Raw genomic sequence first — 27,112 nt, 5'->3', positions numbered from 1 at the left:
CCCTTTTCTTCGTTTTCCACTCGTTTCATTCCATCCCCCACCGCAGTCTCAGTCTCAATCTCAATCTTTCCTTTTCTTTTCTTTCACCAAAGCATCACCATATCATGAGCATAAGATACCGTATCTCTGCACTTCACCTCGCCCTTTCCCCCCCATCTTCTCCACACTTTGCCCATACTTTCCAGCTTCTTCTTCTTCTTCTTCTCCTGCACTAGCGTTTCCCAGGGTCCTCTTTGCTATGCTCTCGTATGCTAACGCACTCCCCCCCCCCTTCGTTCCTTCGTTCCTTCGTTCCTTCGTTCCTTCCTTACTTTTCTTTCCAAGTTTTTTTCTCAGGAAAAAGGAACAAAAAAAGAAAGGTAAAATAGAGTAAAAAAGTGAAAAGTGAAAAGTGTCTTGATATTGCCTCTCTTTTTTTCCATCTTTCGCTCCTTCCCTTCCCTGTATTCTTTTCCCTCTGTCTCGAGTCGTTTCATCTCATATCACATGTCCATCTCTGTGCGACAGTTCTCCCCATTCACAGCGAAACCAGCATTCTCTTTTCCTTTCTTTTCTTTTCTTCCTCTGCACGCTTACTTACTGCACTTCACTCAGGCCACCTTGTCTCGAGTGCAAATCTGTGAATTTACAATTACCATTGCATCCGCATGTGTAATGGTGGTGTAACCAAGACCAAGACACCATGAGGATTGTATTACTGTAGACCAAGTGCTACGGAGCAAGCCGCTTCGCATAGCCGTCTATGCAGAAAGAGAGAAAGAGCATGTTTCAAGCGTGGTCAAAAGCAAACATGACTTCAAAAAAAAGCGGTTGTGTAATTCATCTATCCTTCAGCATGATACCGCATACACGTCTGTCTGATTAACAAGACTAATGGATATTCGCGTGTGTCCCAGCCCAGTCTCCGCATACCACTTTCAAAAAAAAGGGTCCACCATAGAAATTATACCTACAAAGAAAAAGTGATGAAAACAACATCGCGCACACAAACTTATTACTCGACAATCTCCAACTCGCCTGTCCTGTGCTTGGCAAACGTATCCTTGTGCTCGTTCCAAATACGCATCAGCTCATCGACATACTGCTGGTGGACTTTGTCGATGTAGTCGTTATCGGGATGTTGGTCTTGAACCACCCTGATTGGGCGTCCAACAACAATGTTGATTGGTCTGCGATAAGGCATCATTCCGACATCGTAGTTAAAGATGCCTCGAGCGTGGAATATCGGCACCGTGAAACCCATAAACTTCTTGACCAGCATCTGGAATTTGTGGATGTAGGGATGCGACTCGGTATCGACTTGGTCGTAGATGTCGTTTTCGCCAAACGCAAGGACAGGTACGAGATCGGCACCGGTGCGAATAGCCATCTTGACGAAGCCCTTGCGGCGACGGAGAACGAGCTTGACGGTTCCGGGGCGAGCATCGAGAGATTCACGGGCACCTCCGACGACAATGGTAATGGCGCGGCCCATACCTTCGTTGTTGGGGCCTCCCTTGGAAAGGATGTTCTCGCACGACTCGCGGGATACAGAAGCCATGCCGAGGCGGAGCGCATACTCGCGATAAATTGGGTAGCGAAAGTTAGAGTCAAGAGTCAGCAGAGCATTAGTGATACCAGGGAACAGCTGCGAGAAGCCTAGAGCTTCCGTGGCAAAGGCAGCAAAAGCACCGTGTGAGATGATTCCATGTGGGTGGTAACCAAAAATGTACTTTCTCGTTGGCTCCAACTCCTGCGAACGGTGTAGACGGGCCGGAAAGTAGGATGCGAAGAGCGACCAGACGGGTAGTCGGCGAAACCAATCGCTCCGCAGAGAGAGCTCTCCCGACGTTCCCGCGTTGGAGAAGAGCACGTACACGGTATACGGGAGGAGAATGGGCCAGAGCAGCGGTATGCTGCACAGGAAGAAGAAGATGGCGAGACTTCCGACGATGCTGAGCGTGTGCATGAGCACGGCGAGGGTCTGGAGGCGGCGCTGCAAGGGTATGTTCATAGGCGCAAATCGTATTCTGGCGCCATCGAGTCAGCAGGTAATCTTTCAAACGAACATATAGTACAGGCCGTCGACTTACTTGCTCTTGGACCATCCTGCGCCAGCCTGCCGTCCCGTGGTGAGCTCCGAGTCCCTGCGCTTGCGGTCGATTCTTCTGTCCTTCTTGGCGAGTTCAATATCCTGCCGCGGCTTTACACTGGTCAGCGCATGGCCGTTACCATTTGTATGACTCTCAAACATGGCTTTGGGCGGGTGGCTGTCCTGTTTGTGGCCGGGCGTGTGTTGAGAGCTGCGCGACGACACACGACGATGGCCTTTTGCTGTCGGGCTCCTGGGCGTGCCGTCCTGGCCAATGCCCTCGTGGAACGTCTGGTCCTCTTCTTGTGCATGCGGGATGCCATTGGGTTTTACCTCATTATTCTTGCCGTTGGCATGTGATTGTGGGCCCGGGTGGAGGGCCTCTTCGGCAGCGTCAGCGTACGACTTGGGCGGCAGGTCGCGCTCAGCGCGCTCCTCAGGCGCAGAGGGCTCGGGGTTCAGCGACATGGCTAGCAATGGGCGGGAGTTGAGCGAGCTGGTGGGCGATGTGGATAGAGAAGAGTGTCAGGACATGTTTGGGGTTTTGTTGGGTTGCATAGCGCGCGTTGGAGCTTCCTGACGTTCCGCGTGGAAATGACGTTGGTCTCTGTGGCGGCGGCCGCGGCCAGCGCCACTGCTCATAGGGTCCCGCGGCAACGTCGATCCACAGGCCAAGAAGACAGACAGCGTGACAGCGTGACAGGCTGTCATATGTATGTGAGACGAGACAAGACAACCTGGCGCCATGTTTTGTGACATGGGGTGACTGCAAAACAATAATAGGTCGGACTCATGTCTTGGGTTCGCAGTGTAGGTAGTATGATGATAATACTATGGCGCTTGCATTTCCATATGGGTCATATCACGTGACCCAGCACCGCCTCACACCATATCGCCACTCGCGACTGGTCTCTTCGAAGGCATGCTCTTTCCTCAGCAGCCATGGCGCCGCCGCTGCTGATGAAGCCGCTACCAGACTGATACTCTCGCGGTCGCCCTCGTACAATTCTGGACAAGAGAAGGAACCATAGGACCATGTCACTCCAAGCCACTCCAGCCCGCTCATCGCGCATCACCAAGCCGCGGAGAAGAAGCGCAGCAGCAGCCCTAGGACTAAAGCGCAAGACCTCATCCACACCCAATACAGGTCCCAAGAGATTGCCACTACCATCTCACGACTCCACCTCCCACGATGATGACTACCAGCTCAACGACACAGGCGTCATAGCCTCTCTCGCCAGCGACCTCAACTTCCGCGATGTGCCCCAATACGTTTCCTACATCCAGCGCCGCATGTTTAGCGCTGTACCAGAGAAAAGCGGCATGAACTCTGTGCGAACAGCCCAAGTCTTGAATTTTCGGCTGCGCCTCCCCCCGTTTGTAACGCTTGCGCATATCAACGCGCTGAGTACGTCGTGCAGGCAGGAATCCTGCGGCGAGTCACGGTTCCGCGTCGCGGTGGTGTGGGAGCGGCGGCTGTGGGCGAGGGCGTGGCTTCTGTGGACGAGTGGCAGGCGCTTGTGAGGGCGCATGTGGAACTGAGTGATGATGTGAAGGGTACGAAGATGCCATCTGTGAGGTTGGAAGTATGCATGGCTGACGCAGCGTATAGAAAAGTACGTTTCCAGTATGGCGGCTAATCCAACATCATCATGTATCCCGGGGACAGCATTCACTTCACAGGAGTTATCCGCTCTGGTAACCACCGGCTTCTTGACTTCGGCCTCGGTCTCTAGCTCTTATTCATCGACATCTTCTCTTTTCGCCTCTCCAAGCCCCACAGCCCTGGCTGCAGTCTCAACACGTGGCTTCCGCCATGCAGCAGGGTCCCTCGATGCTGTTGGCGGTATACACGCTACACAGCACATGCACGGCGGGATCACGCTGTCTGGGTCGCGGCCAGCACTAAGAGCGCAGTATACGTTTTCTCTGCCCAGCATGGGCACGCATATCAAACTCCTCGTCGAAGCACGAAGCCATATTGTCGCGCTGTTGAACAAGACAAAGTACAAGGAACTGCCGCTACATATCCTGGCGGAGCGCTGGGACGGTGGCGTCGCAGCAGCAGCCGGGGATGTCAAAGCTGAACGGAAGAAGCTGAGAGGAGAATTTGCAGGCGTGCTTCCTGGGAAGACGAAGAAATGGAAGGTTTTTTACGGGATGCGGTTTGAATGGGCGCTGGAAGAGTGTCTAGGCGCGGGACTGGTCGAGTTGTTTGAGACAGGGAGTGTGGGGACAGCAGCCCGTCTTGTATCGTGATATTGCCGTGTCTGGGAATCCTCATGAGACTCTCTTCTTCCAGGCCCTCTCACCCAATACCATCAAGCCCGCTTGCTCAACACATGATGAACAGATTCATCACGTCCAAGCCAGAATAAAAAGTAACATGACCCCAGATCACTACTGCAAGCACCCCGGACAAACAGACCGACAGAACAGCACTCCACGAATTACCCCTCTCTCGAAAATCCCTCTTCCCAGCTAGCCCACATACGCACATGCATATGCACATGCATGAGTATTCACAAAAATAGGCCAGTAAGCGAAAAGCCAGAGCCTCGAACCTCTTAATATTCAACTTATAGTTTTCTTAACTTCAAGGACCAAATCGAGAACAAGGGTAAGACGCTATTACTAGCAACAACGTGCAGCTACTCAACCTTGTATTCGTCGGTTTCTCCCTCCCCCTTTTAACGCTACCTTGGAAAAAAAAATAGAGCGCAGACCGGAAAAGTCTCTCTGCTCCTCGGAGCTGACGGTCGCCAAGTTGGCCAGTCAACCAGTCTCTGTTCCATGCCGTCCCCTCCAGGCGGGAACGAAAAGAGACAAAGAGAGATGAAGCAGGAACCTTAACATGTCCAAAATACTAGATTTAAGGTTCATACGCAGTAGATCCTTTGATCAAAGAAAACAGTAGGAGCGCCACAGCACCGCCTCGCGCAGGGCTAGTATCCTGGGGAGGGGGAAAGGGGGACTGGGCCGCCCGACTCAGGTGCGAGACTACGGGAAATTCGGCACTTGGGGGCCTTGAGATGTGCGGTTGGGATGTTGGGCGTGGACATGATAACATGGCGACGAGTTTAGCGGCGCGGTTTGCCGTCGAGGCATGGACTAGACATGGTGTTCTGGGCGCATCTGGCCAAGCCCAGCATTCAGCCACGCCTAGTTCTTCTTAGACGCGGCGCAAGAAGTGGCGGCAGCTCATCAGGTCAGCTCTCGCAGCACGTGAGTGGTGGTTTACCCCTGTACGTGTTCGTCTGTCTAGTCAGTTGTCGTGGCTAGCGACGCTAATGTCGGTAGCTGCGTAGTGCACAGCTCAACGCTGACTGACTCCATCTCTTCCCAAGTCTCTGCGTAGGCGCAACGCCGATATTGTTGGGCTAGACGGGCGGCTGCCGTTTCAGCGGGTTGCCGGCTGATGGGGCGTTATATTGCATCTGGCTCACGGTGTAGGGATGTGCCTGAGGTCCGGAAATAATAATCCTCCCGGACGTCTTCTCAACCAACTCAGGTCAGCTGTTTAAACAGGGCCTCGCATGCAGTGTAAGGCGTTGGGGTGGCTTTAATGCCGACGAGGCAGCCAAGGGCCCGGCCTAGCTAGGTCCAGGCCGTTGCCAAGAATTCCAGATCTGCGCCCAATTCAGCCTGCGAGCATGGGGTGACTGCATGTCGTCATCAAGGCGGACAGCGCAGCGAAAAAAGGCGTTTGTGGTTTTGGCAGGACGGCTTCGTACGAGCTGGAGAGGCGCCTGAAGCTGACAACGGGACAAAGGCTCCGAGCCAAGAAGCGCGGCTGAAGACGTCTCGCGTAGCCCGCGATGCCGTCATTTCAATACGTGGGCGGACTACTTGCGGTACATGGCCTGTGGAGCGTGTATCGTGCTTCTTGTGCTCCTCTCCTGTTCCAGACGCTTCTTTTTGGAGTGTGGTGGCAGCGTAACAAGCAAACAAAAAGTCTCGCCCTACCTGCTTTGCGTCAATTCTCGTGAGACGTGCGATCAGGATACGCGCCTGGTAGACCCGCGAGTGGGGTCATTTGGTGTACAGATCGAGCCGGATGCCTGGAAGACAATGATTTGCACAGCAACAGTGCCGGCTGGCCTCGTGGGCTGGACGCGGCCGAGACGGTGTCGCCGGCGTTGCTGGGCACATAGGTAAGCTCTCTTTAGTTGCGGTAACGAGTGCGTAGATGGCGGCATGTGTCCGGAGCAGCTGGCAGTGGCAGTGGTGAATGCGGGTGCCGGCAGGTTTGATGTTCTTGGAGGTTTGGTGGGCAGCTAGCGCCGGACAAGTGAGAAACCGCGCACCCGGCGGGTGGATTGTTGTCAGTGGTGGACTAGAGATGTTTGTACATGGAGCACAAAGGGGGGGGGAGCACACGTCCATGGGTGGAGAGACGGAAGAAGAAAAATGGCCAGCATTATCTGACCGGTCCCTGGCCATGGGCTTGGGGGGGTGCAGAGGCGGATCAACCCAGCTGACGAGCGTCATGCACATCATTACTGGAGTGGGACGCGCGGTTCATGAGTTGCTTGTCGATCATGGGGGCGGGCGGTGGTAGAGCGAGGGCTTGGTGCGACGCGTGGGCAGGCGTCGAGTGAGTGCCCTGACTTGAAACGGGCGCGGGTGTGGGCGAGAGCTGGGCAGGCAAAATGACAGACAATGTAACGTTACGCCGGCCTGAGGGCTGGTGAGGCGTCGTCTGGCCTGGAGCAAACGCGGCGCGCGCAGAGGGTGAGCGAGTGAGCGAGTGAGCCTTGGGGGTGGGGCGGCTGGGGGCGCCGCGGCTGATTGGGCAGGCGGCAGGGCCTAGCGCGGGAAGTCACGACCAGACCACGACCACGACCACGACTGCGAAGGGCCGAGCAGGGCAACCCCCAAGCCGGGCCTGGATCTCGTCGAGATGACACGTTCGTCCATGTGCGCAGATACGACATACACACTACCTACATGGTGCTCGCCCGTCGCGTGCAGCGGGCATTGCTGTGTGTGTGTGTGTGTGTGTGAGATGTATGGGCGGATGTATGCAAAGTGAAGCGGGCGCTGCGTCGAAAATGGTCAGAAGGCATGGTGCAACAGGCGTGACGAGGACCTGGGGCTAGTCTGAGCCCGGCGTAGGCACCACGACGACGCCGACCAGGCGACGGCGGGCTGCTGCTGAGGAGGCCCAAAGCAGCAGCGGCGGCGGCGGCGCACAGGCTGACAGCAGCAAGAAGAGCGCTAGGTTCGGCTTCGGACGATCGTCGATCTGGCGCCGTGGTTGGATGCATGTCCACCACCATGCGAATTAGATACTACTAAATACATCCATAGCACATACACGCACACACGCACGCCGACACGCTGAAGCCGACACACGCTGCGCCGGCTCCCAGGTGCGGTGAGGGCTCGCGTGCAGCCACATGCCGTGCCACTGACGTCATGCGGCTGCTGCTGTTGCTACTGCCGCTCTGTTGCTGCGTCGAAACACGGCCGTGGCTGCTTGTTGAGGGGCTGGCGGAAGGAAGGAAGAAAGGAACGAAGGAACGGACAAGAGAGACCAGGGGGCAGGGGCGCTGCGAGAAAAGGCACGCACCGTAGCTTTTGACAGCCACAAATAGATGGGATGATTCTCGGCGCCGGCCCCAAGCAAAAGAGAAGAAGGATGGAAAAGTTTAATTCGCATGCGTTGCTGCCAGGCGTCCTGGGCGAGGGCAGCGCGTCGGCGGTTGAGTGCAGGCCGTGTTTGCATAGGGGCCAGAGCGGAAGGCGCGACCGGGGTAGCGCTGCAAATCGTGCAGGAGCGACGGGCAGCCGAGAGTGTCTAGACTGTTCCAGCAGCCGCGTCGTGCCCCCTCCCCCCCCCTCCTCTCCCACTCCTCCCCCCCCCCCCACCGTGCCGCTGAGACCCAAGCCCGAGCCTGCCAGGGCCCCTCGAAGCACAACCTGCCCGCCGCCTATCACACACGCACAAGCAGACGACTGCCAGCCCACCGCGACGAGCCTCTTGGAGCGCCTCTGCAACCCCGGCTATGCCCATGCCCCGTGCAAACGGCGTCCCTCCCAGCTATGGCGCCGTCCAGATGCGGCCGTGATCGCCTCCGCGGCCTCGACGTCGCCCTTCACAGCCGCCGCCGCCGCTACTGCCATGACGGCGAAGGCTACTGCTGCTACTACCGATAACAGGCGCACCCAGAGCGGGCCTCGAGGGGTGCTAGCAGCACGCAAAGCCACCGCTCCGGGTCGCGTTCTAGATCGCCCGCCGCCCGCCCGCCCTCTTATGTGCGACGACTCTAGCACACACGCCTTCTCCAGACACGCCTGCCACACCAACCATATCGCTGCCGGCCTGCCTGCCTGCTGCTGCTGCTGTTCGCTGGCCCGCCATCCCTCGCCTTTCTTCTCGCTGACCCGCCCACGACGCCATCCTCCCTGCTGCCCTTCCCACCCCCGTATCACGCTGCTGCTGCTGCTGCCGCCCCCGCCGCCGCTGCTACTGCTACTGCTCCGTCGGTTACTAATCCCTTCCTGAATGCGTCTGCTGCAGCCTCTGTGCTCCTCTCTGCTAGCCAAGCTCTGCACCACTGTTGGCCGTCCACGCTGCTCGTGCCGCCTTACCCACTTCTGACCGTGTCTGACCAATACCCCGGCGCCCATCCTGGACACCCGTTCCGAGGCCAGCCTGTATGCATCTCTGAGCCATGGGGGAAACCACTACCATCCCACCTGATATAATCGAGCGCCAGTCACTCTGCTTCTCTCGCCCCATACCAGGCATGGTTGTGCAACAGGGCCACGCGGGCTTCAAGGACGGACTGTCGCGCATCTTTGATCCCGCTGAGAGCAACGCTGCCGAGCAGCTCGTCCGCCTCAAGGAGTCCCTCCGGCAAGCCGACACTGACACCTTCTGGATCGACCTCACCCAGGGCCTTGCCCAGATTGCCGATGCCCAGTATGCTTTTGTCTCCAAGCGCATTCTCGTCGACGACAAGAACATTGCCGTCGAGTTGCCCCCCATAGGAGAGCCCGGCGCCTGCCTCATGGGCGAAGCCTTCTACATCAACGACGACAACGGCAACGGCCCGGGCCACCTGCGGAACTTCAAGTACCATGCCTACCAGTGCCCCTGTGCCTACATGAAGCACGACAAGGTCTTCATCATACCCGAAAAGCTCAACGACTTCATCATCAACAACCCAAACGACCTGATTATTCCCGGAGAGGCCTACCTGGGAATCCCGCTGTTTGCCGAGGGCAAGTGTTTTGCCCACTTTGGTGTCATGTGGGGAAAAGAGGGGGCAGAGCGACGTGTGCTGAGCTGGGGCTTTCTGGAGATGATGATGCACAGTCTCGAGGACATGATTTTGGAGCGCGTGCTCGAAGGCAACCAGTTCGCCGAATCCGCAGAGCCTGTCGAGGCCCAAGTCCCCAAGATCGTGCCACACAGGGCTGTCACGGTTGCTCAGTCGCTCAAGCCCTACGCCAGAAGCCTCTCTCACGAACTGAGAACCCCAATGCAAGGTGTCGTTGGTATGCTCGACGTCATGATGGCAAACGTCAAGGAGGCGTCCGAGTCTTTCCAGCTGGATCCACGCACCCGCGAGATACTTTGCACGCTCAAGGAAAACATTGAGGCTGTTCAAGGTCAGTCACGATCCCTTGCAGCGATTTGTGGCATCAGGTTGCTTCTGGGCATGTTGATCGACTTGATACTGACGATCCACCAGACAGCTCAAGACGCGCAGTCGAGGCAGCCGACAATGTGGTCCATGCTTACGACATGAATATGGGTGTTCCTGAGACCCCACAATCGCCGATAGACAAGACGCCTGACCAATGGAATACGTTCTGGCGAGAGGTGCGACCTGATCTTATGATTGCTGACAATAGCCTGCATGCACCCCTCCGTGGAATCAAGAGAAGGAGACAGGAGGTGCCTGGGGCAGAGTATGCTTTGAAGGCGCGAGTGGCAAAGCAGGCTCGCCAGCGTGTTCGACCAAGCCCGGTGGGAGAGCCTGTTCCTCGTGGCACCAAGTCCTGTCCCCCAAACCCAAGCTCTACGGAAATGGAACAAATGGACCGTGCCTGCTCCCACACGCCTTCGTTGGGCAAGTGTGACTCGGCCACCTCGCCCATCTTCGCCTCGGAGCACTCTACCGTACCTGGACTGCGACATACAAACCTCCGAGAAGTTCTGCAGTACGTAATCAACGACGCTCTCAAAGTAGGAGGAAGACCAGATTCTGCCGTTGCCGAGGCGATGGATACAGGAGAACGCATCGAAGTGCGGACACGCAGCTCGAATGGAGCTACACACACCAAATGGATAGAGTGGACTGTTTCCTCCGACGTGCCGGACACGATCGTCATTGATGAACGAGACCTGGCCAAGATGGTGTCTTGCGTAGCCTTGAATGCCATCAAGTTCACCCAGGACGGGTCCATTACGCTCCAGGCCACGCTTAGCGCCAAATGCCGCTACATCGTCATCAACATCAAGGACACTGGCTCTGGCATCCCGGCAGCCTTTCTGCCCAATCTTTTTAAGCCTTTTTCAAGAGAAGACGACTCGATGACAAGACAGAGCGAGGGGCTGGGCCTTGGACTCATGGTTGCCAAAGGCATTGCAAGGAAGCTCGGCGGTGACTTATTCTGCCTCCGTTCACATGTCTCTGGACCAGCAAGAGGGTCCGAGTTTGAAATGCGGGTTCCTCTTACACCAGGGGAGATCTGCAGCCGTCCCGCGACACCCTTTGGATCGCCTACCCCCTCTATCAAATCTCGCATGTCTCTCGACCCCGAGGTACCCCGCTTGGATCTCAACCGTGGCCTCGTGACGCCTCCGCTCAACTCGGACCCCTTCAAAAGCGAATGCGAGCGCCCAGCACCAAGCACGCCTGCCATTGTTGTCGACGATGCAAGCCCGCCAACCAATGTAGGCCTTGCCACCCCTCGCCGCACCTCATCGCCTCCACGACGTACTGCTGCCCGTGCCCTGCCTTCGGCCAAGGAAGCGATTCCATCGAATCTCGGTCATCAACTTCCTCTCAATATTCTGGTTGTGGACGACAATGCCATAAACAGGCGCGTTCTCGTAAGCATGCTTGGCAGGCTGGGCTACAAGAACATCATCACAGCATTCAATGGCAATGACGCCGTTGACACTGTTCGCCGCAACGCGCTCGGGCCTCCAGAAGCAGTATTCGATGTTGTTCTCATGGACCTGTGGATGCCATTACTAGATGGGTTTCAAGCCACGCAGGTGATACTGTCAATGCCAGAACTTGAAACCAAGCCTACGGTGCTTGCCGTCAGTGCAGATATTACCGACGCTGCTCTCGACAAAGCAGTCAAGAGTGGCATGAAAGGATTCGTCACCAAGCCCTTTGTCACACGCGACATTGCCCGACTGCTTCGGACGTACTGCACGATTGCATAAATTTACAAAATTTCCTTTTGGCACGGCGGCTCAGACTGCTGTGCTGTGTTTGGGAAGACGGCCATGTTGTTTGTATACCGTCCGCACGACCATTGCCTGGAGCGGGATAGCTGGGTCTGGGTAAGGGACATGTTATGATCACGATAGCATTAGCCGAAGCTGTTGGATGGCTTCTTCTTCTTCTGCGGCGTTTTGGCGATCGGGCTATTTTTTTGGGCGGGCTGAATAATACCCTTGATGAACTTGCATGTTAGGAATGACCTCAGGATATGGGTCGATAGTAGCATTTACGCGTAATACGAAACGTTACACGATTACCGAAGACGCCTTGTCCCGTTATGGGTAGAATGAGCGGAGCTTGTCAAGCTGGCTGCAGGCGTACGGACGTAACATGTCTGTATGACGATGTGCATGCTCGGTGAAGTTCTGCCAAGACCGAGCCGCCGAGAGTGCACCGAAAAGCGCGGCGATCTCGAGCCGCAGACACTGGACGTGGACGTGATGATGTCGAAGGTGGGGGGCGGATGGCTGCATCGTGGGGGGCAAGGCTGAGGACGCCCAATGCAGCGAAGTGTGTCGGAACTGGGCCGCTTCCCCCCCAGCCTCTTCAACGAGGCTGCAGATATAGACGTCGCAGGCTCGCCTTCATCACCAGCCACAGGTTGTTGAGAGTTTTGATATGCCCAACACCAGAGAGGTTGCGGTGTGCGTGGGCGAATCGTAAGGGTCTGAACGAAACGTGGCATCGGCAAAAAAGTGGCTAAGTGTGGCTTAGCGTGTGGCGCATGCGGGTCAATCTAGAGGACACATTTCTTGTGGCGCGCCAGAGTCGAGACAAGTGCTGTTGCGCCGCCATATTGCCGTTTCTGCCGTGGACGCCTGCAGAATCTTCTTCCTGTTTCCTTTTCTAGTCTCCAGATTCGTGCCTGGGAATACGGTCACTTCTCTCTCGACAGTAATACCAAGACGTCCAAAGGGGCAGTCCTGACTTTGTCGTTACGTCAGATACCGATAATATACCTATTCGGTACTTTCGCTGGTTACAGACATTCATTTTCTTCCAGAAGTACATCCCTGCGCTCAGTAACACAGCCGCGCGACAACCGAGCGACAGACGTACGATCCTGTGGTATCCAGCGAGGAGCCCATTGGTGGAAGAGTCCGGGCATGGAGAATGCATACACAAAGACGCCCGCTGAGGCGTTGAGGCATTTTCAAGTCGACGAGCACAAGGGTCTTAGCGCAGAGCAGGTCAAGGCCGCGCGCGAGAAGCATGGCAAGAATGGTATGTTTGGACTCGCCGAGAGGCAGCACGCGAACGAGGCGGAAGAGCGAGTGCTAATATGACCGACAGCGCTGCCAGAAGACCCTCCAACGCCCATCTGGGAGCTCATTCTCGAGCAGTTCAAAGACCAGCTAGTCATCATCCTCCTGGGTTCCGCAGCAGTATCCTTTGTACTCGCACTGTTTGACGAGGAAGAAGGCTGGACGGCTTTCGTTGATCCAGCAGTTGTAAGTATCGCTCCGCCAAAAAGAGGCCTTGACGCGTGCTGACAGACCCTGTTTCCAGATTCTCACCATCCTCATCCTCAATGCCGTCGTCGGAGTCTCGCAAGAAACTAGCGCTGAGAAAGCCATCGCCGCCCTCCAAGAATACTCGGCCAACGAGGCCAAGGTCGTACGCGACGGACACATTCAACGCATCAAGGCAGATGATTTGGTTCCCGGAGATGTCGTATCGGTCACAATTGGCGACAGGATACCCGCTGATTGCAGGATTCTGTCCATCCAGAGCAACAGCTTCAACATAGACCAGTCCATCTTGACCGGAGAGAGCGAGAGTGTGCCAAAGGAAACCAAGGCTGTCAAGGATGAAAACGCTGTCAAGCAAGACCAGGTCAATATGCTTTTCTCGGGTACTACGGTTGTCACGGGCCATGCAACTGCGCTTGTTGTCTTGACTGGCGGTAACACGGCCATTGGAGACATTCACGAAAGCATCACGGCCCAGATCTCGCAGCCTACCCCGCTCAAGGAGAAGCTCAACGACTTTGGTGACCAGCTGGCAAAGGTTATTACGGCCATTTGCGTTCTTGTCTGGATCATCAACATTGGCAACTTCAACGACCCGTCTCATGGAAGCTTTGCAAAGGGTGCCATCTACTACCTGAAGATTGCCGTTTCGCTTGGTGTCGCTGCTATCCCCGAAGGTCTGGCCGTCGTCATCACCACATGTCTGGCTTTGGGTACACGCAAAATGGCTGCTAAGAACGCTGTTGTACGAAGCCTGCCTTCGGTCGAGACGCTTGGAAGCTGCAGTGTCATTTGCTCCGATAAGACGGGTACTCTTACCACGAACCAGATGAGCGTCAACAAGATGGTTTTCCTCAATGAGAGCGGCAGCGGACTCGAGGAGTTTGACGTTGAAGGCACTAGCTTTGCCCCCGAGGGCCAAATCTCGCTCAATGGCAAGCCAATGGAAAACGTCGCTGCGCAGTTCGACACGGTACGCCAGATCTGTGAGGTCAGCGCCCTTTGCAACGATGCAGCTCTTGCCTACGACCCCAAGAACGGTTCCTACAGCCTGGTTGGTGAGCCTACTGAAGGTGCACTCCGTGTTCTCGCTGAAAAGGTTGGAACACCTGATGCTACCCACAACGCGACTCGCGCCAGCACCTCGCCCGAAGGACGTGTCGATTTCTCGACCAAGCACTACGAAAGTCACTACACTCGTTTGGCCACGTACGAATTCTCTCGCGACCGCAAGAGCATGTCTGTCCTGGTCAAGAAAGGCGACTCGCAGAAACTGCTTGTCAAGGGCGCTCCTGAGTCTGTTCTCGACCGTTGCACAAGTGTGGTTGTTGGCAAGGATGGCAAGAAGGTCGCTATGAGCCCGCAACTCGCCAGCCTCATCAGCAAGGAAATCATCGAATATGGTAACCGTGGTCTTCGCGTCATTGCTGTGGCTTCGGTTGAAGACATCTCTTCTCACCCGCTTCTGAACAAGGCAAAGACTACCAAGGAGTACACCCAGCTCGAACAGAACATGACACTTATCGGTCTCTGCGGCATGTTGGATCCTCCCCGCCCTGAAGTTCGTGACTCGATCGCCAAGTGCCGCTCCGCCGGAATCCGTGTCGTGGTCATTACTGGAGACAACCAGAGCACGGCTGAGTCCATCTGTCGCGATATCGGTGTCTTTGGCGCCAACGAAGATCTCACTGGCAAGTCGTTTACCGGTCGCCAATTCGACGACCTGTCTGAAGCGGACAAGATGAAGGCAGCCAAGAACGCCAGTCTTTTCTCCCGCACTGAGCCTACGCACAAGTCCAAGCTGGTCGACCTCCTCCAACAAGCCGGTGAAGTCGTTGCCATGACTGGTGACGGTGTCAACGATGCGCCTGCCCTCAAGAAGGCTGATATCGGTGTTGCCATGGGTTCTGGAACCGACGTAGCCAAGCTCGCCGCCGACATGGTTCTCATTGACGACAACTTTGCTACCATTGAGGGCGCTGTGGAGGAGGGTCGTTCCATTTACAACAATACCCAGCAGTTCATCCGCTACCTCATTTCTTCCAACATCGGCGAGGTTGTCTCGATTTTCCTGACTGCTGCCCTGGGTATGCCCGAGGCTTTGATCCCTGTCCAGCTCCTCTGGGTCAATCTTGTAACCGATGGTCTCCCCGCTACCGCTTTGTCCTTCAACCCTCCAGACCACGATGTCATGAAGCGTCAACCTCGCAAGCGCGATGAGCCTCTGATCAGCGGATGGCTGTTCTTCCGCTACATGGTCATTGGAACCTACGTCGGCGCCGCCACAGTCGCTGGTTACGCTTGGTGGTTCATGTTCAACAGCGAAGGCCCCCAAATCACCTTTTCCCAACTCCGCCACTTCCACCGCTGCTCCACTCAATTCCCGGAAATCGGCTGCGAAATGTTCGGCAACTCGTCTGCCCAGGCCGCCTCCACCGTCAGCTTGAGCATCCTGGTTGTGATTGAGATGCTCAACGCTATGAACGCACTGAGTAGCTCAGAGAGTCTGTTGACACTGCCACTGTGGGAGAACATGGTACTCGTCTATGCCATTTGCCTATCCATGGCTCTTCACTTTGCCCTGCTCTACGTCCCCTTCTTGCAAGGTCTCTTCAGCGTCATCCCGCTTAACGGTAATGAGTGGAAGGCTGTTATGGCGATCAGCGCGCCTATTATGTAAGTCACCCTTTTTTACACTCCACATACAAACGCCCTTTTACTAACCCATTACACCCCAGCCTCATCGACGAAGTCCTCAAGTTCATCGAACGCAAACACTTCACCCAAAAGGGTAGCTTGAATATGCCTGCCATCGAAGCGCAGAACGGAAGGCCTAAGAAGGAGTAAACTTGCTCTTTGCTCCTTGCTCCTGTCTTGTCTTGTCTTCATCTTTTGTTTTTTCTCTTCTCTTCTCCCCTCCCCCCTTTTTTTTTCTTTCTTCTTCAGCCGTCATACCACAGACAAGACTAGAGCGGCGGAGAGACGGAGAGAGAGAGAGAAGAGAAGAGAAAAGTCACCGCGTATATCATAGACATAGACATTGGGCATATATTTGTGTGTGTGTGTGTGTTTACATGTGTTATGTGTGTTATGTGTCTGTGTGTAAGAGAGAAAGAGAGAGAGGGGTAGTGGAAATGCAAATCAAAAGTAGAATAGAAGAGAGATGATGATGATGATGATTTGATCTGATCTGATCTGATCTGTAAACGCAATTGGAAAAAAAATGAATGAACAATCTAAAAAAAAATCCCCTACGTGAAAAAAATTAACCCGGAACTTGGAAGTCGTGTCATGTACGCTTTTGTTTTTTTTGGTTATTAGAGTAAGGATGGTGAGGGTTTTCTTTTTCTTGTTCTTGTTCTTGTTCTTCTTGTTCTTCTTTCTCCCTTGAGCTTGCTTGTCCTACCCAACTATCTATCTACTTGTCAGTCTCTTTATCTGAGGTACCTGGCATCATATACACACACTTAGTTAACCACTTACTTACACACTTACCTCCACACCTCCACACCTCACTCTAAACGCCTGTCCCCCTCATCTTCAACCTGATACTCCAACTTCTTGTCCATGTAACATGTCATTCAATGGAATTCAGAAACCCGCAATCCTGATATCAAAGCTATGCATGCTCAGTTCATGTATCTGTTGTGCTGCGAGGAGACGTTTTTGAGGGGAAGGGGTGGATGGAGGAAGTGCTAGAAAATGGGGATTTTGGAAACGAAGTCGAGGGAAATAGCTAAGTAGGTGGGGCTAGATCTTGAAAATATATCAAGTAGTGCTATTATGAGCAAGGTAGATCAAGTGGACTTGTTTACGTGTGAGAAATCCTTCTTGCTTTTTGTTCTTGTTGTTGTTGTTGTTGTTGTTGGGGTTTAATGGGGTTATACATAGGGGCGGAGGAAGTATGTATTTGGACCCTGAAAAGCACGTGTGGAAAGAAAAGAGGAAGGGAGGGGGGGGGGAACAAAGTAGAATCATGTGTTATGTATGTTGGATGTGGGGTTCTGGATGTATGTATGTAATTTAGCTTTCGAGACTATGATACTGATCAAGCGTGGCCCTTGTGTTGTATCCAACTTTTAATGGCTATTCAATCCAGCCCTTTTTTTTCCTTGTGTCTTTCTTTCTTTTCTTTCATTCCTCGTTTACTTTGCGGATTTGGAGTGGTGTCGGGAAGTGAACAACGTGAAATGAGTGAAAGTAAGTAAGTAAGTAAGCGAGTGTCCTCAGCCATCATACTTGGCACACAGCTTCCTGCCTTCAACCTCCAGCTCATCAACGGGCGGCTGCCAGACAACAGCCTTGTCGTGGACGCCGAGGAAATCCCAGATGCCGTATTCAGGGGGTTTGGCCTTGTTTTTGCCATTGGCTTTGGTACTGCCCACCCCACTCTCCGCCGCCGCCTTGCCCATAAGTAGCAAATGCACATCAATCCTCAGCTTCAAATACCCGTTTCCCAGAAACACCACGTCCATCTTGTACCCCTCGACCACCGTCTTGAGCGTCGTAGCGCGGAAACTCGCATGAGGCGGAGCCGTGAATTCGGCGAGGCTAAACGCCATGGGACGAGGCGGGATGCACAGTCGAGCCGTGTACATGGGCACATCGTCGTCACCACCGGCACTCGTATTCTTGGATTTGAATAGCCCGGCTACAGAGTGGATGCTTAGCGTGCGCAGACCAAAGCCGTACTTGTCCACGTGCGCGGCAGTGTAGTCCGGGCAGTAGAGTTTCCAGGTTCCGTCGAGGGGACCCAGGGCGACGGGGATACGCGCGGCGATGGAGTGGCGGAGCAGTGTGTCGGCGGCTTGGGCGCGCGAGATGTGTGTTGCGGAGAGGGCGGCGTCGGACTCGCTGGTTACGACCATTTTGAGTGCCGTGGTGTTGTCTTCGCGGTGCAGACGCAGCATCTGCTCGCTTTTCGGCGAGCACCCCGTTGCCTTGTTGAGGCAGGGGAGTGGCCCTGCGGCGGCGCTGGCGGCGAGCAGAGTAATGTGTTCGTTGAGATACTCGGCTTCGTCGGTGAAGTTGATGGTGTGTTGGGATGCTTTGTAGGCGGCGGTGAAGGTGGTGTATGAAGCTTCGTCGTGCGTTTCCATTGTTCGCTCTTTCTTTGCTTTCTTCTCGGACGGGTCAATCGCAAATGGGTTTTTGTCGACCGCGGGCCGCGTGTAGGGCTTGGGTATACGGGTCAACATGTCTCGGATGCTCATCGACGTCGAGGAACTGCTGGATGTTGTGCTCGTGGCTTCAGAGACTGCGCGACGACTGCGGGGACGCGGTTTGGGCTCGTCGTTGAGCTTCTGCTTGTATTGCATGAGGTTTGATGATGTAAAGTCGTTTACCTGACTGCTGGTCAGGGGATTCACTGAGCCTTGACTGCCGATGATGTGCTTTTTGGATTCCTCGGGCTTTTCTGAAGCTGAGGGTGGCGAGTCGGAAGAAGAGACGTCGATGGTGGGTCCTTTCTTCATCTTGGTTGATTGCGTGCTTAGAGGTGTTGCCTGTGAAAGACTGAATGGGATGGCTGGCTGGCGAGTCGTGGTTGCAGGCATCCGACGCATTTGAGATGGAGGCGTCTCCGTGACAAGAACTTGGGATTCCGTGCGGATGTTTTTCGCCCTACCAGGCGGTGGCTCACTCATGCTGCCGCTTGGTTTCGGAGGAAGTGGAATAGGCGTCTTCTTCGGGCCAGAGAGTAGAGTTGATGCGATTGAAGGAACGGGAATTGGCGTTCTGAGCATCTTGAACGGTTTACCGACAGTGGTGCCAGCGTCTTTGCCTTTCTCATTCTTCTGCGTCTTTGGCTTGACTTCACCGGAGGTCGATTTGGTAGTAGACTTGGAAGGGGTTGGAGTTACAGTCGTGGTAGACTCTGCTTTGACACTATTGCGCGATCCTGGTGGTCTTCCTCTCTTCTTACGCGGTGGCTCCGTTGGAGACTCAGTGCTCTTGGGTTCTTTGAACGCAGCGCCTAAGTCACCCATGCTCTCCTTCAAGCCCGACAAGAAGTTGGGGCTGAGCAATGAGGCATCACTGTTGAGAGCAGTGGCACTGTCATGTGAAGCATTCGCGTCGCTCTCCCTCTTGCGCTTCGTTGCAGACACAGGTTTGCCATTTGTGTCTTTCTCTTTCTTCTTGTAAGAGCCGCGTGGACCATACCTACCGTTCTTGACTGGAATCACGGGCGTTGAATCAGCCTGAAGAGGTGGGTTTTTCTTTTCAGTATCGTTGGCTTTCCCTACTGCCTTTGCCTCGCGCAGTTCCTTCTTTTGTCTCTTCTTCTCTTTTCTCTCCCGCTTCTCTTGTTTTCTTCGGGCTCTCTCCTCAGCAGTCTCCAGTTTTTCTTTGTTTGTCGCTGTAGCTGCTGGCTCTTCGTCTAGAAGTTCTAGAAAGTCCATGCTGTTGAACGTAGGCCGCTTTCCAGGCGGGCTCTGGTCATAGAGGTGGTGCCGCGGAACCGGATAGAGTCCATAGGGCGGCATGATTGCAGGTGCCGTGAGTCGCAGTCTCCAACTCAAGATGCGTTCTGACAGACGCCGAGCGCAGTATCAGAACGAACAAATGTGCTCACGCGTATCAAGTACAATTATCCTCGACAGTTTTAGTATCGGCGCGAGTGTCTAGTACACGTTGCTTACCTTGATCTCACAGTACGACAGCAGAGCGAGAGCAATGTGGGAGGTGGCAAAATAGAAGACAAACGCGTAAACAAAAGATAAATTAGCGCGCCAACAGACCAAAACAAGGCACTGTCCCACCTGAAGTGAAAGTGAATGCGAGCCAAAGCCGCGTTCATTGGTTTAGCTTGTGCAGCGCGCCGGTCAGTGAGCACGTGTCCATTGTTTCAGAAATGGTATCATGACACTCCTTACGATTTAGGTTTGAGATGAGAGAAATGCCGAAAGCAGCTGTGTTGTAAGAAATACACTTCTATGGTTTGATAGCAAAAGGTCTGTGCGTAGGTGTAGTGAATGGTGAGTGCGAGTTTGAACAAACCACACCAGACTGCCCGCGTCAGTCAATGACAATCTATTTAGCAACTAGTTTTCGAACCCATTTGCTTCCTAGTAAAGAATTGGTAGCTACTACATATCATTCATAAATTTTGCCAGATGTACACTAGACTCACACTTCTTTGCTACCTACTCACAAAAGCAGACGATATTTCTTTCTACTGCGCTTAATTGAGGTAGGATTAGACCTTCTGTCTGATTTTAACACTACTTCTCAGACATCTTCGTATACTGTAAATAGAGCTCTCTTAAACGTCTAAACACCACATCTAGAACCTCTATATCTCTCAAACAGCTATAAAATAACTCCTCTCAACATAACCCCACCCCCTTGACTCCCTCAAAAAGCTCGTCCTCCCTGACCAAACACGCTCTACCCAATTTGTCCTTCTCTACACTCTCAATCCCATTCAAATGCAACGTCAACTGCAACTCGCCAACCAAACTCTTCAATACGTGTCCGACGCCCTGTTCCCCTCCGAGAGCAAGACCGTAGACATACGGGCGACCGATAAGTACGCAATCCGCGCCTAGAGCAAGTGCTTTTGCGATATCAGCGCCAGACTGGATCCCACTGTCAAACAGGATTTTAAAGTCTTTGGTGGTATCCGTAGATGCCATGTACTCACGCACGGCATCAACCACATGCGGCAGGACACCCAGCGATGAATTTCCGCCATCAACCTGTCTCCCGCCATGATTACTCACCACAATACCATCAGCACCCACATCGACAGCCTTCTTCGCATCAGCAATACTTTGGATGCCCTTCAAGACGATAGGCCCACGCCAATGGTGTTTCAAAAACTGCACGTCGTCCCACGTATGGCTCTCGCCAGGGAACACAATCTTCATCCACTCTTTTGCGGCATCCGTCATTTTACCCTCGACCTCAACACCATGGCGCTCTTGGAATGCGCGCCGGAATACTGGATCTGTGAGACCGAGTTCGACGCCCGTGCGGTCCGCACGCAGAAAAGGATTGTACCCGTTGTCCATGTCTTCTGGGCGCCAGCCAAGCATGTATGTATCCAGTGTTACAAACAGCACGGTGTAGCCTGCTTTTTGAGCGCGATCCAGCAGAGAAATTGTGATGTCGTCGTGGGAGCGGGATGGCCAGTAGAGCTGATACCATCGTTGACCTCCGTCGCCATTTGCAGCCGCCACATCCTCGATGCTAGTGCTACTTGCCGTGCTGAGTATATACGGCACCCCTTGCTTAGCTGCTGCTCTTGCAGCCGCCGTTTCGCCATCTGCGTTGAAGATTTTGAGGACGCCAACAGGGGCCATGGCAAAGGGTGCGGATAGCTCTTCACCAAAGATGGTAGTGCGAAGGTCGGGCAAGCCATTGTATTTTACCAGACGCCGTGGTACCATTGACCATCTTCTAAATGCAGCTCTGTTTTTATCCCGTGTTTCTCGCGTCCCTGCTGAGCCGTAGACGTAGCCTTTGGAATCAGCCGAGAGACGAGCACAGGCGAGTTCTTCCCATTTGTCGGGCTGGAAGGTTAGTGGAGGACGTTGGTAGTCGAGGCCGCGCTCGTAGATTGTGTTTTCGTAGTCGACGCCGTTTTGATCTGGGTGACGGCTTTCATTGTGAGCTGGAGACATGATGGAATCTTTTTGGTAGGCAATAGTAGAAAAAGTAGCAGTGATGATGGTAGAGTGAGCAAAACAAGGTCTCTACTATCGTTCTCGGCACTAGCGTGAGGACATCACGTAATGTTCACGTAGTTGAAATTTAGCGCTTGACCTGACTAACGAACGCGGCTACTCATCTAATATTTACGTGATATAGATATGACATCTTTAGTAGCAGAATGGCCTTGGTGTTGTAATGCATTCAGCTTATGGCCTGGTGACATTTCACAAGCGGGTCTTGGCAACCCTACCGAATAGGGTTTTGTTTGGACAAGAGACACTAAGCTATTCATAGCCAGTAGATATTTAAATCATTCATTTCTCTTTCTTATTCTCATCCCCACCTCACAAAATTCAAGAACAAGCTTCCCAAGAAGAAGAACTACTTTACTCAAGCAACACTCCAAGGACGCTAACTCCTTCATCCAACTAGGCAGCCTTGGCATACAATACTTGCTTCCCACCAGCACGAGTTGAAAAAAAACCGAAAACCAATCCCGCAAGTAAACAGACTTGCAGTAAACCTCCAAGCTCAATCTCACTTCAATTCAAATCAGCGGATCAACCGTCCAAATCTGTAATGTCTCTCTATGTCTGTAAATATGAAACGCCCTATTCTCCCAAGCAACCAAGTCGGGTTTAACCTTTACCTACCCGCGGATCTCTATACTATCTCTTCAATGTTACACGCATGATTAGTACTACTTAGGCTACGCTACTTATCAACCTAGCCTAGAAGTAGCATACCATATCGTAGCGTAGCGTAGCGCAGACTCACTTCCTTACCTACACTACACAACTACTAGCCACCAGCACTAGTACTAGCACCAGCCACTGTACACACATAGACCTGATCCCCAACCTATCTCTATCCATTCTAAAAAAAAACATCAGTGGTATAAGTATGTATACTAGCGACAAACTCTAGGTTTCTTGATTTTCGGGGTGTGATGAGATGGAGGGACGTTGTGGTACATATGTATGTATGTATGTATCTATATGTAGGTAGGTAAGTAGGTAGGTAGCAATACATCCCCATCCCCATCCCCATCTAAGTAAGTGAAGCAGCAGGACCCATCAAAGCAAAGAAAAATTAAGTAACATGCCTATATCTAATCTACCTACACATGCAACAACAGAGCATCTAATCCATCCCTTGGCTTCCATCCCATCTCGCTACACCTATAAGCCCCGTAATGCCAGCATCTCTCCACCGAGTTCCCTGTCTGTCTATGCATGCGTGGTTATGCAGCTTCATGTCAGTAGTGGTAGCATCGGTGTGCGGATGCGGATGCAGATGCAGATGCAGATGCGTGGATGTCGGTGTGGGTAAAGTGGAGTGAAGTCAGGATGACGTAGGTGTATGTATTAACTAGGATTTAGTTTAGATATAGTGTATTGGAAAAGTGGAGGGAGAAGCGGGGAGGTACTCTGGAGAAAATGCAGGACGTGTTTAGGGGGAGGGTAGGGATGTGATTGAGGTGGGGAAAAGGGAAAAGGGAAAAGGAAAAAAGAGGAGGGGGAAGTGTACACATGGCCTATTTGCGTTGATACTACTGCGCATTTATGTACGGATATGTTCATAGACTGTACGATTTGAATGTAGGATATAGTGGGAAAACAAGACGGTATATAGTGTAAATGTGTTTGTTATTCTATTTATTCCCGTATCCATCTGTCCGATCCGCCATGATCAAGATGCCCAGCCAGCCCAGTCATGTTGAAACCAAACCATACCATGCGATGCCTGTTTATTCCCTAGAACGTCTAAAGTAAAAGAAGCCCCCCCCCTTCTATAGAAAGAAAAAAATAAACCCCGTCTGTAAGTTTTGAGGATGCAAAGAACTAATAAGAACAAGCTATGACCAAAACCCAAAGATTAGGGAGACGAAGAAGAAGAATATGAATATGAATAACAACAAGAAAGAAAGCCTCTCTGGGCTAGATATCCCCAAACTCCAATCATGCCAAAATGTTGATTTCGGTTTTTTCCCGAGGAACGGTGCATGCAACATGTCTTCTTTGTCTTTTCTAAACAGCAACGCAGCCGCCATCAATCTTCAAATGGCCGCCAGTCATAAACTTGCTGTCTTCGCTAACTAGGAAGGCTACGACGCTGGCAACATCATCGGGGCTGCTGAAGCGGTCCAGTGCTGTTTCCTCTTTGAGCTCGTCGAGCGTGTCCTTGCTCCAGCCATCCTTGTAGCCAGTCGTCTGGATGATGCTCGTGTGGATGGTGTTGACGCGGATGCCGTGAGGGCCTAGCTCCTCGGCGGCGGTAAGAGCAATGCCGCGGAGAGCGAATTTGGAGGCGCTGTACGAGATGAGGTTGGGGAAGCCGCGGAGACCAGCGATGGAGGACCGGATTATTATGGAGCCGCCGCCGGCGGTAGTTTGCATGGCTGTTGCAGCGTATTTGACGCCGAGGAAAGCTGGTGGCGTGTTAGCACAAGAATGATGTGTAGAAGAGGAGGGCAGAATATACCAGACTTTGCATTGATGGTCATGATGCGGTCAAAGTCGTCCTCGGTCACGTCGAAAATGCTCTTGGACGCCCCCCTCTGGCAGCAGTTCAAGAGAGCGGCATCGAGCCTCGAAAAGCGCTGGACGACCTTCTTGGCACAGGCCTCGACGTCGGGCTCCTTTGTGCAGTCGGCCACAATGGTCAGGAGGCGGGATTCTATGGGCACGCCCGTGGCAATGGCGGCCTTGAGGACGGGCACGGCAGCCTCGAGAGCATTCTGGTCAATGTCGATGAGGGCAACGTTGCAGCCCTCAATGAGCAGACGGCCGGCCGACTCGACGCCGACCTTGCCGCCGCCGCCAGTGATCATGACGACCTTGCCCTCGAGGCGCTGGATGGGCAGTGGCCGCGTGAGGTTGGTGGATGTGGGGGCGCGCTCAATGCCTGGCCGCGGGGCCTTGTTCATGTTGAGCGTCGAGATGTTGGCGCCTGGTATGCGCAGGCTCTCGGTGGTGTGTGTTCGCTGCATGGTGAGGGAGGCGGCGGCTGGAGGCGGCGGCTGGAGGGCGGGCGTGGGAGAGGATGGATGGGATCTGGCAAGGAGGATGTATAGACGCGGGCGCCGAGCGGCTGTGGTATTTGAGGGCCGCCCAGTGCGGTAACGGTGCTAGTTAGATTGCATGGGGGGGGGGGATGCTTTGGGGTGTCCTCAAGATGACGTATCGCGGGCATGTCTGGCACTAGGCGAAATCTTTTTTTCGGCGGTGATCAAACACCGGATGGCCATCCGTTGAGGCTCTTTGCTGGCGCTGTCCTCTCCCCCCACCCGCCCCACCACTGCCACTCCAAGCCTCCATTTCCACCACTCGTGGCCAGCAGCCTCAGGCTCCTCGTCCGACGTCGTCCAAGGCGGTCAGTCCCAGTGCTATCGCTGCTCCAAACGGGCAACTCGCCCGGCAGCGCCCCCATCGCGACGCCCTCAGCCTGCACCCCGACGCTGCATCGCCAGGCCACTGCTCGACTGCTGTCACCGCTTACCGCGCAACGTTGCAGTGTGCGTACACAGCGCTGCAGAGAGACATGCGCCCAGCGAGTCAGAAGAGCGACGCCTGCCTGGCATTGCAGGCCCGCCATCATGCCAACGTCATGCTGCTCCCCCCCAAAGCCGCCTAGCCATGGGCGACGACGACGAACAGCAAAAGGGTCTTGGATACGCCTGTGGTGATCACCGCCAGCCGCCCGAGCATCGCTAGTCACGCAGCCTCGTCGTCGGCAGCGTGCTTGACACGTCCATGGCGACGCCGACAAGCTCCCCTCGTCGCCGTGGGAACCGCACGGGGGAAATAGCCGCAGCCCGTGGTGGAGATGGCAATGCAGTCTGCAGGGAACGAGCAGGGCACCGCCATCAATCGGCCGTGGACGAGCGAGCAGCCATGTCTATGTACAGTCATGAAAGAGTGGGACGTCGCATCCACACCAACACCAATCACCCCTCCATCCCATATTTTAGACCGCGCACGGTACTCGCTCTGTCGCTTTCTCGCCCTCCTAGCAGTACTTTGCCGTGCACCAATCCAGGAAATAGTCCAATCCGTCTGCCAGCGCTGCTGCTCCCACCGCCGCGTGGTCGCTGAAGGGATACTCGCGAATGCTCACATCCCTGAGCGCCGGACTCTCCTCTAGCGCCCTGTACAGCTTCTGCGACAAGGTAGTCATTTGCTGCGCTACGAGGATGCTCTTGCGGAACTCGAACTCGGCGTTTGTCTCCGTCCGTCTCTGCACGGGATTCTGCTCGAGCGCGCCATAGCTAATCTGAAATGCGGGCCTTGTCGTGTTTGTGCCATGGACTGCAGGATGCGCCACCAGAGGCGCCAGAAACTCGGTGTGGTTGAAGACGTAGCCGTCGTTGAAGAAGAGGGCAGGCGACGCGCTCAGAAACGTGTCAAACAAGTCCGGCCGCACCGTCAGCGCATACAAGACAAACAGACCGCCAAACGAATGCCCGTACAGTGCATCGCGGTCAAAGTCGGCTTGGGGAAATGCAACTCTCCGGATCCACGGCCTTAGTGCCGTGTCGATGAAGTCGATGAAGTTGTCGGCGTTGGATGGCACGCCCGGCACCGCAGGCAGCGCACACGCGTCGCACACGGGAGGCTGGTAGTCGTAGCTGCGCTGCATGCTATACGGCGAGTCTTGAAGCGTCTCCGGGTACCCTATGCTAACCACGATGCAATCGGGCATGTTGAACTCGACGGGCCGACGCCGCCGCACCGCCTCGGTGGCTGTAAGGCCAAGTGCATTGCCATCTAAAACGTACCTGGCAGCATTATATAAGTAGTGTTTCCAATGTTTCCTCTACAAAAAGCAACTTTTTACATACATGGTCTCCACAACGGACTTTTCCCCGCGCCCAGTCCAGTTCAGCGGCCACGCCACTTGTATCTCGTACGACCACGACCCATTCGTCGCGCTCCAGTAGCCTAGGTTTGGTAGTAGATTACCTGCCCATTGTGTTGCGTTAGGCGTAAAGTTCCAGGCACCAATTGAGTTCATTTTTTTCTCTTCGTCGTACGCTGTGGCATGTACTTGTTCTTCTTCTTCTTCTTCTTCTTCTTCTTCTTCTTCTTCTTCTTCTTCTTCTTCTTCTTCTTCTTTCGCCCTACAAAAAAAAGATCAAAAACAATACAAAAGCAATTGACGAATATACTCATAAATCGATGAGAAAGAACAAAAGAAAAAGTGTGCGTGTGTGTGAATACCCCATTGTTATATACATACATAGTTAACCAATAACGTATTCCACCACCGAGAGTGCCACCCCACCGAGTGTGCCACTTTTTCTTGGCATCGCGAACATCACATATGAAAACTTGAATTACTCTACACTAGCTATAGATGCTTCGTACGACTCACTTGCATCTAACATAGAATCTTCTTCTACATCTTTTTGGCACGTACGGGCGTTATGG

At 53.9% G+C, this 27,112-nt stretch overlaps 9 protein-coding genes across 9 annotated transcripts; 3 read left to right on the top strand and 6 right to left on the bottom strand.

Annotated features, from left to right (window-relative positions):
- Positions 1–806: 806 nt before the first annotated feature.
- SETTUDRAFT_166381 (uncharacterized protein) lies at positions 807–2,577 on the bottom strand. The gene is made up of 2 exons (XM_008033338.1): positions 2,073–2,577; positions 807–2,009 (listed from the first exon to the last, which is right to left on the bottom strand). The coding sequence occupies exons 1-2, from the start codon at positions 2,537–2,539 to the stop codon at positions 995–997; spliced, it is 1,482 nt and encodes a 493-aa protein (XP_008031529.1). The 5' UTR covers positions 2,540–2,577; the 3' UTR covers positions 807–994.
- A 529-nt stretch (positions 2,578–3,106) lies between these two features.
- Positions 3,107–4,463, top strand: SETTUDRAFT_44790 (uncharacterized protein; the record flags this gene model as incomplete). Its single annotated transcript, XM_008033108.1, has 2 exons — positions 3,107–3,479; positions 3,684–4,463. 2 exons carry the CDS (start codon positions 3,107–3,109, stop codon positions 4,328–4,330), a joined length of 1,020 nt encoding a protein of 339 aa, XP_008031299.1. The 3' UTR covers positions 4,331–4,463.
- Positions 4,464–6,851: 2,388 nt separating this feature from the next.
- Positions 6,852–7,422, bottom strand: SETTUDRAFT_166378 (uncharacterized protein). The gene has a single exon (XM_008033337.1). The coding sequence runs from the start codon at positions 7,339–7,341 to the stop codon at positions 7,018–7,020; it is 324 nt and encodes a 107-aa protein (XP_008031528.1). The 5' UTR covers positions 7,342–7,422; the 3' UTR covers positions 6,852–7,017.
- Positions 7,423–7,676: 254 nt separating this feature from the next.
- SETTUDRAFT_35842 (uncharacterized protein) lies at positions 7,677–11,489 on the top strand (the record flags this gene model as incomplete). Its single annotated transcript, XM_008033063.1, has 4 exons — positions 7,677–8,261; positions 8,366–8,734; positions 8,842–9,694; positions 9,778–11,489. 4 exons carry the CDS (start codon positions 7,677–7,679, stop codon positions 11,487–11,489), a joined length of 3,519 nt encoding a protein of 1,172 aa, XP_008031254.1.
- An 860-nt stretch (positions 11,490–12,349) lies between these two features.
- Positions 12,350–16,232, top strand: SETTUDRAFT_44788 (uncharacterized protein). The gene is made up of 4 exons (XM_008033107.1): positions 12,350–12,774; positions 12,844–13,001; positions 13,060–15,698; positions 15,761–16,232. The coding sequence occupies exons 1-4, from the start codon at positions 12,657–12,659 to the stop codon at positions 15,867–15,869; spliced, it is 3,024 nt and encodes a 1,007-aa protein (XP_008031298.1). The 5' UTR covers positions 12,350–12,656; the 3' UTR covers positions 15,870–16,232.
- Positions 16,233–17,248: 1,016 nt separating this feature from the next.
- SETTUDRAFT_100289 (uncharacterized protein) lies at positions 17,249–19,423 on the bottom strand (the record flags this gene model as incomplete). The annotated part of the gene is made up of 2 exons (XM_008033336.1): positions 17,249–18,444; positions 18,538–19,423. 2 exons carry the CDS (start codon positions 19,421–19,423, stop codon positions 17,249–17,251), a joined length of 2,082 nt encoding a protein of 693 aa, XP_008031527.1.
- Positions 19,424–20,350: 927 nt separating this feature from the next.
- On the bottom strand, positions 20,351–21,649 carry SETTUDRAFT_182063 (uncharacterized protein; the record flags this gene model as incomplete). The annotated part of the gene is made up of 1 exon (XM_008033335.1): positions 20,351–21,649. The coding sequence occupies one exon, from the start codon at positions 21,647–21,649 to the stop codon at positions 20,351–20,353; it is 1,299 nt and encodes a 432-aa protein (XP_008031526.1).
- A 1,659-nt stretch (positions 21,650–23,308) lies between these two features.
- SETTUDRAFT_44786 (uncharacterized protein) lies at positions 23,309–24,705 on the bottom strand. Its single transcript, XM_008033106.1, has 2 exons — positions 24,165–24,705; positions 23,309–24,111 (listed from the first exon to the last, which is right to left on the bottom strand). Exons 1-2 carry the CDS (start codon positions 24,670–24,672, stop codon positions 23,711–23,713), a joined length of 909 nt encoding a protein of 302 aa, XP_008031297.1. The 5' UTR covers positions 24,673–24,705; the 3' UTR covers positions 23,309–23,710.
- A 986-nt stretch (positions 24,706–25,691) lies between these two features.
- SETTUDRAFT_174604 (uncharacterized protein) lies at positions 25,692–26,696 on the bottom strand (the record flags this gene model as incomplete). Its single annotated transcript, XM_008033334.1, has 2 exons — positions 25,692–26,460; positions 26,524–26,696. 2 exons carry the CDS (start codon positions 26,694–26,696, stop codon positions 25,692–25,694), a joined length of 942 nt encoding a protein of 313 aa, XP_008031525.1.
- Positions 26,697–27,112: the final 416 nt, after the last annotated feature.

Source organism: Exserohilum turcica, assembly GCF_000359705.1.
Source record: "Exserohilum turcica Et28A unplaced genomic scaffold SETTUscaffold_9, whole genome shotgun sequence".
NCBI classification, from domain to species: domain Eukaryota; kingdom Fungi; phylum Ascomycota; class Dothideomycetes; order Pleosporales; family Pleosporaceae; genus Exserohilum; species Exserohilum turcicum.
The sequence above is the reverse complement of the archived record's forward strand: the minus strand, read 5'-3'. Positions and strand labels throughout refer to the sequence as shown.

Coding starts and splice junctions, on each gene's coding strand:
- SETTUDRAFT_166381 (XM_008033338.1), bottom strand. CDS start 2,539: ATGTCGCTGAACCCCGAGCCCTCTGCGCCTGAGGAGCGCGCTGAGCGC. Junction 2,010..2,072: donor GCAGGATGGTCCAAGAGCAA/GTAAGTCGACGG, acceptor CGATGGCGCCAG/AATACGATTTGCGCCTATGA.
- SETTUDRAFT_166378 (XM_008033337.1), bottom strand. CDS start 7,341: ATGCATCCAACCACGGCGCCAGATCGACGATCGTCCGAAGCCGAACCT.
- SETTUDRAFT_44788 (XM_008033107.1), top strand. CDS start 12,657: ATGGAGAATGCATACACAAAGACGCCCGCTGAGGCGTTGAGGCATTTT. Junction 12,775..12,843: donor CGAGAAGCATGGCAAGAATG/GTATGTTTGGAC, acceptor TATGACCGACAG/CGCTGCCAGAAGACCCTCCA. Junction 15,699..15,760: donor GCGATCAGCGCGCCTATTAT/GTAAGTCACCCT, acceptor ATTACACCCCAG/CCTCATCGACGAAGTCCTCA.
- SETTUDRAFT_44786 (XM_008033106.1), bottom strand. CDS start 24,672: ATGCAGCGAACACACACCACCGAGAGCCTGCGCATACCAGGCGCCAAC. Junction 24,112..24,164: donor GACCATCAATGCAAAGTCTG/GTATATTCTGCC, acceptor ACACGCCACCAG/CTTTCCTCGGCGTCAAATAC.